Consider the following 13,001-nt stretch of genomic DNA (forward strand, 5'->3'; position numbering starts at 1 on the left):
TCCCATTCTATTTTCTCTATTCTATTCTATTCTATCCCATCCCATCCCTATTCCTATTCTATTCCTATCCCATCCCATCCCATCCCATCCCTATTCCTATTCTATTCCTATTCTATTCTATTCTATTCCATCCCATTCCATCCCATCCTATTCTAATCCCATCCCATCCCATCCCATCCCATCCCACCCTACCCTATTCCTATTCTATTCTATTCTATTCTATTCTATTCTATTCTATTCTATCCCTATCCCTATCCCTATCCCTATCCCTATTCCTATGCTATCCTATCCTATCCCATCTCATTCTATTCTGCCTTCGGGCGCTTTGAAGAATAGATTGAACATCCCCACCCCCACCCCTCTTCTGTGTGACAGCCCCTCAAATATTGTAACACTGCTATCATATCTCTCTCTCACACACACACACAAACACAAGACACGAGTCCCCAGTCCTCCTTTTCGTTAAAATAACTACTCGAGCCATTCAGTCCTGTACTCCATTCCTGCCGCCGGTCCATAGCGCTTGAAATTCAAAGCAGGATCCGTTAGGGGGCAGGAGAGAGTTGGGTTTGCCAGGCGGAGCAGAAAAGCCACCCTTCCCTCCATAGAGGTCATGGGATCTTCCCTCGGTCGGGCGTGGTGCTGCCTGCAGCGCCAGAGCATCCCCCGGCAGCAGAACGGAGGAGCCTCCCGGGGGAAAAAGATTCTCAGCTGTGTCCGGGGAAACTTCTTTTGACGGCCCAGCCTTCCTTGCCTCTGGGCCCCGCATCTGCATCTGCCGATCATCCTTCTGATCCAGAGATCTACCACCGTCCCTTTAAAGGATTACTCTTGCAGCCGAGCGATCAGAATCCTCCGAGTGGAGCTGACGATTCCCAACTTCTCATCACTCCAAGGACTGAAAGAGGGAAAGAAGGAAGGAAGGAAGGAAGGAAGGAAGGAAGGAAGGAAGGAAGGAGAGAGAGAGAACAGGAGGAGAGATTTTTCTGTCTGGGGCAATCCTCCCTTGGAATAACTCCCATCCTCCCACCAAGTGTGCTGGGAAAGGCAGTGGATTATGGCTCTACAGAAGCAGGGGGAAAGTTGACCTACCCTGCAGGGTTGGTTTTCCAAGGCAGCCCCAAGTATCAAAAAGGAGGAGGGAGGGAGGAAGCTATTTGCTGAGAAATAAATTTTTAAAAAGATAGGTAAAGGTCTTGAGAGGGAGCGGTGCCATCTTCACCTGCAAGGACTAATCCTGAGGATTTTTAGAAATCCACTTTTTAAGGAGGCTAAAGAGACACTAAGGCTTTGAAGATGCCAGCATCTCCAGCGTGAAGCTGCCGATGGATCTGCAACCGCCGTGTATTCTGGCAGAAGAAAATTTGGACATGCGGTTGTGAATCCTCCTGGATAGTCCACGAAATTGCTTCTCCAAAGCTCTCCCCGCCCCGCCCCCTTCTCTCTCCATCTCTCTTTTTTTTAATTTCTCCATCTGCAATGTGATCAGAGGAGGAGGAAGAAGAAGAAGAGGTGGAGTGGTGGGGGAGAAAGAAAGGACAATAAAACACAAGCAGAGCCACCTTCTGTGTTCCAGGATGCTCACTTCAAAACCTCTGGAGGAGGAATATTGGATTGAAGGATCCCAGAGACAGTCGGCTTTGCAGGATTTCTATCTGATGGGACCGGAGCTGGGCAGGTGAGGCCGGGCATTTGAATCTCTTTGGTACCTTGTGATGGCTGCAGGAGGTTTTACAAAGTGGAAAAAAAAGGAGGGTCATGGAAGCCCCGAATAAATGATCTTCTAAAACAACTGTGATTTTTTTCCCCCTGCTCAAGAAAAGAAAAAGAGAGGCATAGGATCACCTCCGTCTCTCTCTATAGCTTCCACCTGCAGAGTTCAACTCTAAATTATATTTCCTGGAAACATATACAGGTAGTCCTTGACTTATGATCACAATTGAGCCTCACATCGCTGTTGTTAAGCGAGACAGTTAAATGAGTTTGCTCACTGTACAGCCTTTCAGGCACTGTTGTTGTGAATTGCTGCCGTTCAGCTAGTAACAGGGTTGTTGAGTGATCTGGCTTCCCCATTGACTTGGTCAGAAGTTTACAAATGTTGGTCACATAACCCCAGGCCATTGCAACCGTCATAAATATGAGCCAGTTGCCAGGCGTTCCAATTTTGTTCTCGTGACCACATAGGGAGGCTGCAAGGGTTGTGAAAATATGAAAAGCGGTCGTAAGTCACTTTTCCCCCCCAGTGCTGTGGCTAAATTTGAATGGTCACGGAATGGTCCTAAGTCAAGAACTACCTACGCTGTACTGCTAGCAATGGCAGGTGGAGTTGTGCTGAGGCAGCCCCCATGCAAAAGAAATACAATTTTAAATATTTTTGAAATATGTGCAGCTGCTTGGGTTTATGCTTCTTTGCTTATTTTTGTTCTGCTACTTCCAAAATTAAACTTGTCCGCTTCAGGCAGGGGAAACTACCCTATTTTTCAGATTATAAGACTCACCTTTCCCCCCCCCCCAAGGGTGAAAATCTGGGTGCGTTTTATACACTGAATACAGCATTTTTGGCCTCCCGAAACCCCGCCCCGCGCATCCTGTTTTTCGCAAAAATGGACGGGCAGAGGGTTTGGGAGGCCCGCAGAATGCTCGTGGGGGCCAGGGAGGGCAAAACCCTTTTAAAAAAAATTTACCTCTTCAAAATCTTGGTGCGTCTTATAGACTGAAAAATACGGTAATCTGAAATTTCAGGGAGGCAGAGTTCTACAAATGTTGGCGATGAATTAATCCTCATTAACCTTGAAAAATCATGACTTGATTATCATCTTCAAGGAGGTAGAAGAATGTGAGGGGGGGGGGAAATATCAAAAAGTCAACATAGCAGCTACAACCTGAAGCCCCACCCCTTCTTTTATATACATCAATTTAGTTTCATTTAATTTCAATTAAAATTAAGCTCAGCTACAAGGACAATGATTACTCTCCGTGGATTTCAAATACTTCCTTTTGGACATCCCCTTAAAAATTGCAACAGCAGGGAAAGCTTTGGGGTTCATCCCCATAGTTGGGGAAGAGAGCAGTGGTCCGTTGAAATCTCACATTAAATCCCCAATCTCAACCCTGGGCAGATAGATAAAACATTTAAGAGGATGACGCTCTTTGCCATGTTCAAGTAAGCGGAAGGGTCACATATAAAAGCGGGCGGAGCTTCAGTTGCAGCCACCATCTTGACTTTTTTGACCATTCTTTGCAGACGCTCCTGGGCAGAGGGCAAATGTGCATGCAGCAAAGCTGGCTGGGGTATTCTGGGAGTTGAAGTCCATCCATCTTCAACTGGCGAAGGTTGAGAGTCGCTAATACTCTTGATTGCCCTCTGGGGTATTCTGGGAGTTGAAGTCCACCCATCTTCAACTGGCGAAGGTTGAGAGTCGCTAATACTCTTGATTGCCCTCTGGGGTATTCTGGGAGTTGAAGTCCACCCATCTTCAATTGGCTAAGGTTGAGAGTCGCTAATACTCTTGATTGCCCTCTGGGGTATTCTGGGAGTTGAAGTCCACACATCTCAAAATGGCTTTACAATGCTCCCATAGGTAAGGTGCTTACCATATTTTGTTATTTCACAAAGAAATAATTGAATTAATTACCCCAAATCCTGCATGCAAGGAGGATGTCTCTTCAATGTATGAGAGTGGGCAATTAATTTTCCCAAGGAGCCACATGAGAAATGGAAACTGTAGTACAGGGCCAACCCAAGAGGTCTGTGAAGGTGCCTATACATGCATGGATGCACATATGTACATTAAAAAAAAAGTTGCTTTCAAATTCACACGGATTGGACAGGAACAGCCAAAGGGCTGGATGTAACCCAGGGGCTGTAAAATGCCCACTTCTGCTTCAGTGTGTGGCTTGATATTTGAAATGATCTAACCTTTACTTCTTCATGCATGTGATGCTGCATGGGTTTTTACATTCTAACACCCTAGTCAAGCCGTTTGCAGCCGGAGAAAATCCCGAGAATTCAAGGCCATGCAATGGGGGAACCTTCCGAAGGTGCAGACTGTTTTCCCAAAACAAAAAAGTTTGTGCGGGGTAGCTGGACAATGGACCAAGGGTGGCCCAAATGGCAGAAAAGGGGAAGTGAATGATGCTGTTTTACACGCGAAAATCTCAGAGCTAGCTTTGCTTCTTCTGTGCCCTGCATGGATCGATCAATAAAGTTATACTTTTGTTACAAATTCTTTTGCTGCATATGCCAATGGGACAGTTGACAAGGGTGCCCATCCATGAAAATATAATATTTGGAGCTGTTTGGCTGTTCTGAGCTGCCCCATCCCCACCCACCTGCTCCCACAGCTGGACATGGATTTCAATGAAGGAAAGGGAGTGGGTGCAACATGCAATTGCTGTAAGATGGTGTGCAAAGAAAGGAACTGATTTCTCAGGGCCATTGAGTTTGGAAAAGGCCCTGAGGCTGTATCGGTCTGCACGCTCAGGGCTCTTTGTGATATATTAGGAATTCTGCAAACTTGGGAAAAGATAGAATAGCTCCTTCTTCTTGTGCCATATCCGTCATCGGACGTTGGCAATCATATTGGCAATCCTATTTTTATCAACAGCCGCATGAAAAAGTGCTGCTGAGTTTTGTCCAAACCTGTCCCTTAGATTTTGAAGCCACAATGTTCTTCTTCTACCTGGACCTCATTTGCCTTCAATCTCTCCCTAGAGCTGTGATGGCTAACCCGTGGCACATGTGGCACAGGTGGCACATAGAGCCCTCTCTGCAGGCATGCGAGCCATTACCCCAGCTCAGATCTACCGTGCATGTGCCAGCCAGCTGATTTAAAGCGCTCCATGGCAGAGGACCTAGTTATCTGCAGGATCGCATCCTACCACATACGTCCCTGCGACCTATCCGCTCACACAGGGAGGGGCTCCTCCTGGTGCCGTCTGCTAGGCAATGCCAGCGGGCGACACCTAGGAGTAGATCCTTCTCTGTGATGGGCCCAACCCTCTGGAATGACCTCCCCCCAGACATTCGAACTACCACCGACCTCCGTTCCTTCCGGCAAAAGTTAAAGACTCACCTATTTCAATCAGCTGGCCTGGCACTTTCTTAGTTTTACCTCCCAGGGATTTATTTTATTTTAGGGTTTGGGGTTTTAATTGTGATGTTTTTAGGTATTTATTTCTTAGTACAGCCTATCTCCCCCTCCAAATGTATTTTAAATGTAGCTTAAATGTATTTAATTATTATGACTGGTTTTATTGTATTGACTGTACACCGCCCCGAGTCCCTTTTTGGGAGAGGGGCGGTCTAAAAATCTAAGAAATAAATAAATAAATAAAATAAATTTTTGGATCTCTGCCATGCATGCACAGGGGGCATGTGAGAGATGCAAGTGCACACGCAGGGGGCACGGAGAGGCAGGCCTCCTTCCCCCACCCCCACCCCACAGCCCATTTTTGCTCCCAGGAGGGCTTCAGGGAGGCCTATTAATCCCAAAACGGGTGCCGGGGTGTGTGTGTCACATGTCCATGCGTGGGGGGAAGGCAGGGGAGCACATGCACATTTTGATCATGTGACCATGGGGATGATGCAATGGTCACGCAAGGATTAGTTAGGTGTAAGTCACTTTGTAAGCATTACATAACAATACTAATATTTCACACGATCTTGATCACATCCCCCTGTTGATGCAGCTTAGGACTGCATTAGCCTTTTTGGCAGCTGCAGCACTCTGCTGGCTCCTATTTAAATGGTTGTCCACTAGGACTCCAAGATCCCTCCTCACAGTTATTTATTTTATTTATTTATTTATTTGATTTGTTAGCCACTCCCTCTCCACAAAGGGACTCGGGGCGGCGTACAATAAATAAAAGCACATATATATAATTAAACATTTCACATGGAGGAGGTATAAAATCAGGTAACAACCATTACAATACATAAAATAATAATAATGAGATTAAGAATTAAAATACCCCAGTTTAAAATTACAAGTTTAAAAAGACTGTCAGGAGGAATTAAGATGGAACTATGATTGAGCCAGGCCAGATAGTTGAAAAAGGTGGGTCTTGAGCTTTGAACGGAAGGAGCGGAGGTCGGTGGTAATCCTAATGTCGAGGGGGAGGTCATTCCAAAGGGCTGGGCCCATCACAGAGAAGGCCCTACTCCTGGGCGCCGCCCTCTGGCATTGTTTAGTGGACGGCACCTGGAGAAGTCCCTCTCTGTGAGAGCGAATTGGTCGTAGGGATGTATGGGGCAGGATGCGATCCCGCAAGTAGCTAGGTCCTGTGCCATGGAGCGCTTTGAAGATGGTGATCAAAACCTTGAAACGCACACGATAGGCCACAGGAAGCCAATGCAGCTCGCACAGGAGAGGTGTTATATGGGAGTATCTAGTACTCCCCATAATCACCCGCGCGGCCGCATTCTGGACCAACTGTAGTCTTCGAGTGCATCTCTAGGGAAGCCCCATGTAGAGAGCATTGCAGTAGTCCAGGCGGGACGTCACCAGCGCATGGGTGACTGTGCGTAAGGCATCCCGGTCCAATAGGGGGCGCAATTGGCGCACCAGGCGAACCTGGTGGAACGCCCCCCTTGCCACGGCTGCTCCATGGTCATCCATGGACAGCCGGGCATCCAGGAGGACGCCCAAATCGCGCGCCCGCTCCATGGGGGCCAGTCGCTCGCCCCCAATGGCCAGAGATGGAAGCAACTGGTTGAACCGGGGGGCCAGAAGCCACAGCCACTCCGTCTTGGAGGGATTGAGTTTGAGTCTGTTGTCACCCATCCAGACCCGTACGGCTTCCAAACACCAGGACATCATTTCGACGGCCTTGTTGGGGTGGTTCGGGGTGGAGATGTACAGCTGCGTATCATCAGCCTACAGATGATATCCCACCCCAAAACCACGAATGATCTCACCCAGCGGCTTCATATATGTGTTGAACAGGAGAGGCGAGAGGACTGACCCCTGCGGCACCCCACAAGTGAGGGGGCTCAGGGTCGACCTCTGCTCCCCTGCCAACACACGTTGCATCCGGCCGGAGAGGTAGGAGCAGAACCACCGTAGAACGGTGCCCCTTACCCCCAGCCCCTCCAGCCGGTGCAAAAGGATACCATGGTCGATGGTATCAAAAGCCGCTGAGAGATCTAATAGGACCAGGATAGAGGCACAACCCCTATCTCTGGCCCTCCAGAGATCATCTACCAACGCGACCAAGGTCGTCTCCGTGCTGTGCCCGGGTCGGAAGCCGGACTGGCGCGGGTCTAGATAATCATTTTCCTCCAGGTGACGTGGGAACTGTTGGGCCACCACACTCTCTACAACCTTCGCTAAAAAGGGAAGGTTGGAGACAGGACGATAATTGGCTAGCTCCATTGGGTCCAGGGAAGGCTTCTTGAGTAAGGATCTCACAACCGCCTCTTTCAAGGCGGCCGGTAAAGACCCCTCGCCCAACGAAGCGTTCACTAGTCCCAGGAGCCAGTCACGTGTAACCTCCCAGGATGCCAGTACAAGCCAGGAGGGACACGGGTCCAATGAACATGTGGTAGGTCGTAGTCGCCCGCGTAACCCGTCCAAATCCTCGATGGCAACCGAGTCAAACTCGGTTACTACTATTGAGCCAGGTACCACCTAATCTGTACCTGTGGACTCACTTAGGACTCTTGCTAGGGGACTGAGATATGAGCAACCATAGCAACCAACCTGAGAGGCCTTTGATAAAAGTAGACCATAACCTACTACTTGATAAGATAGAAAAATGTGGGCCGGACAGCATCACCACGTAACTGGCTGACCAACCGCACTCAACGTGTAGTCCTCAATGGAACTGCATCTACATGGAGGGAAGTATGCAGTGGGGTACCCCAAGGCTCTGTCTTAGGCCCACTACTCTTCAATATCTTGGACTTCAGTAAGGCTTTTGATAAGGTAGACCATAATCTACTACTAGATAAAGTAGAAGAATGTGGGTTAGACAGCATCACCACCAGATGGATTCGTAACTGGCTGACCAACCGCACTCAACGTGTAGTCCTCAATGGAACTGCATCTACATGGAAGGAAGTAGCCATTTGTCTGGAACGGTATAGGGTTTCCTGCCTAGGCAGGGGGTTGGACTAGAAGACCTCCAAGGTCCCTTCCAACTCTACTATTGTATTGTATTGTATTATCTTCATCAATCACTTAGATGAGATGATAGCTGGAGAACCGATCAGATTTGCAGACGACGCCAAGCTGGCAGGAATCGTCAACACTCCAGAAGACAGGCTTAAGATACAGAAGGATCTTGACAGACTTGAACGTTGGGCACTATCTAACAAAATGAAATTAAATGGGGAAAAAGTAAGGTTCAGTGGGAAATCCGGTTCTGATCACTACCATATAAAATAGATGTTGAAGCTCTAGAAAGAGTGCAGAGAAGAGCAACAAAGATGATTAGGGGACTGGAGGCTAAAACATATGAAGAACGGTTGCAGGAACTGGGTATGTCTAGTTTAATAGAAAGAAGGACTAGGGGAGACATGACAGCAGTCTCCCAATATCTCAGGGGTTGCCACAAAGAAGAGGGAGTCAAACTATTCTCCAAGGCACCTGAGGGTAAAACAAGAAGCAATGGGTGGAAACTAATCAAGGAGAAAAGCAACTTCCAATACAATAGCAGAGTTGGAAGGGACCTTGGAGGTCTTCTTGTCCAACCCCCTGCCTAGGCAGGAAACCCTATACCGTTTCAGACAAATAGCTATCCAACATCTTCTTAAAGACTTCCAGTGTTGGGACATTCACAACTTCTGGAGGCAACTTCTGTTCCACTGATTAATTGTTCTAACTGTCAGGAAATTTCTCCTCAGTTCTAAGTTGCTTCTCTCCTTGATTAGTTTCCACCCATTGCTTCTTGTTCTACCCTCAGGTGCCTTGGAGAATAGTTTGACTCCCTCTTCTTTGTGGCAACCCCTGAGATATTGGAACACTGCTATCATGTCTGCCCTAGTCCTTCTTTCTCTTAAGCTAAACATACCCAGTTCCTGCAACCGTTCTTCATATGTTTTAGTCTCCAGTCCCCTAATCCTCTTTGTTGCTCTTCTCTGCACTCTTTCTAGAGTCTCCACATCTTTTTTACATCGTGGCGACCAGAACTGAATGCAGTATTCCAAGTGTGGCCTTATCAAGGCATTATAAAGTGGCACATTCATAACTTCTACCTCCTGGCAGATATATTTTAACTGGTATTTTAGGGGAACTGTTTTTAAATTTAACTTATGGGGTATTTTTTAAGGGTTTTTTAAAACTATATTTTAGATACTTTACTTAGATGTACAGTTCTTCTTTTAACCTCCTCCATAACTATTTAACTATTTAACTATTTAATTATTTAATTATTCATGTTATGTATTTTTATGTATGAACTGTACACCGCCCCGAGTCCCTTCTGGGAGAGGGGGCAGTCTATAAGTGCAAATAAAGTAAAGTAAAGTAAAGTATTAACTCTTCACGTGATCTTGATTCTATCCCTCTGTTGATGCAGCCTAGGAGTGTGTTGGCTTTTTTGGCAGCTGCTGCACACGGCTGGCTCCTATTTAAATGGTTGTCCACTAGGACTCCAAGATCCCTTTCACAGTTACTACTACTGAGCAAGGTACCACCTATACTGTACCTGTGCATTCCATTTTTCTTGCCTAAATGTAGAACCTTACTCTTTTCACCATTGAATTTCATTTTATTAGATAGTGCCCAATGTTCAAGTTTGTCAAGATCCTTCTGTATCTTAAGCCTGTCTTCTGGAGTGTTGGCTATTCCTGCCAGCTTGGTGTCAGGAATAGCCAACTTAGAACTAAAAAAAATTGTAAGGTGAGAACAATCAACCAATGGAAAAGCTTGCCTTCAGAAGTTGTGGATGATCCATCAGTGGAGACTTTCAGAAAGAGACTGGGCACCCATTTGTTTGAAATGGTGTAGGGCTGTGATGGCGAACCTATGGCATGTGTACAACAGGTGGCACATGGAGCCATATTTGCTGGTACACCAGACGCCAGCTGATTTTTTGCCCTTCTGGAGGGCCGGGGGAGGCCGTCTGCGCCCTCCCCAGGCTTCAGAAAAGCCTCCGCAGGCTGGGGAGGGCAAAAAACGGCCCCAACGGGCCAACCAGAAGGTCGGAAACGATCCGTTCCACGCTTGCCATAGGTGGCGCATGGAACCACTTGTCAGGGCACGCAAGGCGATGCCCTGTGAGCTGGCCAGCGCGAATGTGCACGCTGGCCAGCTGACTTCGGCCTTCTTTGAGGCCGTTTTTCACTCTCCGGAGGCTTCCTTGAAGCCTCCAAAGAGCGAAAAAAAAAACCCTACAGGCAAACCGGAAATTCAGGAATGGACTTTCAGTTTGCTCTTGGGACCGTTTTTTGCCCTCCCGAGCCTTCAGGGAAGCCTCCTGAAGGCCCCCGAAGGCTCCGGAGGTTGAAAATCGGCCCTACGGGGAACCCAAAAGTTTGGGAATTGTGACTTCCAGTTTGTCCATAGGGATGATTTTCGTACTCTGGAGCCTTCAGGGGCCTTCAGGAGGCTTCCCTGAAGGCTCTGGAGGGCAAAAACCAGCCATAAGAGCAAACCGGAAGTGACTTTTTTGCCCTCTGGAGGCTTCCGGGAGCTCCTGAGGCCTCCAGAGGGTGTCCGGGGGCGGGGAGGCTATTTTCGCCCTCCCCAGGCTCCTAGAAAGCTTCTGGAGCCTGGGGAAGGCGAAAAAACTGTGGCAAAAGTGTGTGGGGGTGTCGCTGATTGCGTGCATGCACGTGCGCTTGGAGGGGTGCGCACATAAGCATTATGGGTGTGGCACGCTGACGCACGACCCCACTGTACTGCCCCCCTTTTGGCACGGCAGCCAAAAAAGGTTTGCCATCACTGTTTTAGGAGATTAGATAACCATTTTCTGGAATGGTACAGGGTCTTCTGCTTCAGCAGCGGGTTAGACTAGAAGACCTCCAAGGTCCCTTCCAACTCTATTACTATTCTATATTCTATGGTGTTTCTTTCCAGCAAAGGATTATCGCCTTGTGAGTGAAACCTCAGGCCAATTTGTGGACCAGGCTTATCCCTTAGATCAGGGGTGTCCAAACTTGGGAACTTTAAGACTTGTGGACTTCAACTCCCAGAATTCCCCAGCCAGCATGGCTGGCTGGGGAATTCTTGGAGTTGAAGTCCACAAGTCTTAAAGTTCCCAAGTTTGGACACCCCTGCCTTAGATTAACAAAATACCCTTGGCGGTGGCATCTGTCTTTCTGTTTTGGGCCAACTCTCTCCCTCTCTCAGCCTCATTCCTGCCTCTTGCTAAGCCATGAAAATCAGTGTATGTTTCTTATTTAGCACCCTTCCCACGACTTTGTCCTTCTTCTAGTCTAATGAAAGATATCCAGGGTCTCCATGTCCTCAACGGAGCCTTCTGGGTTTTGCAGAAGTTTTCTAGCCGTCTTACGTCAAAAGGAAAATGAAATCAAATCCAGCAATGATTTCCATAAATGGATCCATTCCCCCCCCCCTCATATGTTATCTCAACAAAACAATGAGCAGGATGGGGATGGGGTGGTGGCAGTGAATTTCTCGAGGGGGGGAGGTATCTAATTTTGCATTCCCCTCTGATCCAGATAGGGCTGCCTTTAATGAAATTTGGAGGATGCAAAGGTAAAAAAACACCAACTATTCTTAGCAGGCAAAAACAGAACACATGTAGCTGCTGTTCCATAAGGCTGCTATTTTGGTCTCCCTGTGGGGGTTTGTTTGAAGGTGCTGCCAAAAAATCCTGTTCTTAGAATAAAGTGGCTAATCCCCCCCCCCTTCCCCCCAATCCTCTGATCTGGTTTCGCTGCTTCTAACACTGGAAATCAAAAAGAATAAATCAAGTCCCCCAGAATCTGCAGATAGAGCGGAAGATGAAGTGGGGAAAAAAAAAAAAACGGGGAATAGAATTCCCAGAATTCCCCATCCGGGATGGACATCTCCTTTGACTGGGTCAGCTAGGAATTCTGGGAGATGTAGTTTCAACACACCGTAGAAAAAGGAAGTTGGGAAGTTAAGAAATTTGCTGAGGAACAGATTTAGGGTCACGAACCCTAAAAGTATTGACTGGGGGCTAGCACTGGGGTTTCTCCCCACCAAACGCTTCATGGTTTAATGAAGGTGTTAAAAAACCATTATAAAGAATAGTTGTTCGAATTGGGTGTGTCTATTCTAATGAAAAGAAGGACTAGGGATGGCATGATAGCAGTCTCCCAATATCTCAGGAGTTGCCACAAAGAAGAGGGGAGGGGGTCAAGCTATTCTCCAAAGCACCTGAGGGCAGGACAAGAAGCAATGGGTGGAAACTAATCAAGGAGAGAAGCAACCTAGAAATAAGGAGAAATTTCCTAACAGTGAGAACAATTAATCAGTGGAACAGCTTGCCTCCAGAACTTGTGAATGCTCCAACTCTGGAAGTCTTTAAGAAGATGTCTGAAATGGTATAAGGTTTTCTGCCTGGGCAAGGGGTTGGATTAGAAGACCTCCAAGGTCCCTTCCAACTGTTCTCTTCTCTTCCTATTCGTATTTTAAACCTAGTCTATCTAGCCTTAACTTAATAATATCAAAATCAGAATCAGAATTGGTTAGTACTTGGGTAGAAGACCACTAAGTAATCATGGAATTGTTAGCTTGGCTAGAAAATTTAAAAACAGAAACTGGAAAACAATGGGAATCCACTTCTATACCACAGCCAAGAAAATGGCATGGCCTAAAACAGTGTACCTCAATCCTGGCAACTTTTAAGAAGGGTGAACTTCAGCTCCCAGAATTCCCCCGTCAGCAAGGCTGGCTGAGGAATTCTGGAAGATGATTCACAGATCTTTACATTTGCTAAGGAGGAGAAAGCACTGGGCTAGGAAGTCACCAGGAATTAAGTGCACCTTTAAGGAGGTGAGATTGATCCCAACCTTATCGTCGGAAAGTAACCATCCCAGTGGGGTGGAGGGTTCAAGAAAGGAA

General features: G+C 47.2%; 1 protein-coding gene across 1 annotated transcript in view; it reads left to right on the forward strand.

Annotated features, from left to right (window-relative positions):
• The first annotated feature begins 681 nt into the window (after window positions 1-681).
• LOC309384040 (calcium/calmodulin-dependent protein kinase type IV-like) overlaps window positions 682-13,001 on the forward strand; it is a 64,071-nt gene continuing 51,751 nt past the window's right edge. Inside the window, exon 1 of the mRNA XM_081937199.1 lies at window positions 682-1,678. Coding sequence (XP_081793325.1) covers window positions 1,578-1,678 — 101 coding nt within the window. The 5' untranslated portion in view covers window positions 682-1,577. The remainder of the gene's footprint in view (window positions 1,679-13,001) is intronic.

This window comes from Natrix helvetica (genome assembly GCF_964273705.1).
Source record: "Natrix helvetica genome assembly, chromosome: 1".
In the NCBI taxonomy this organism is placed as follows: domain Eukaryota; kingdom Metazoa; phylum Chordata; class Lepidosauria; order Squamata; family Natricidae; genus Natrix; species Natrix helvetica.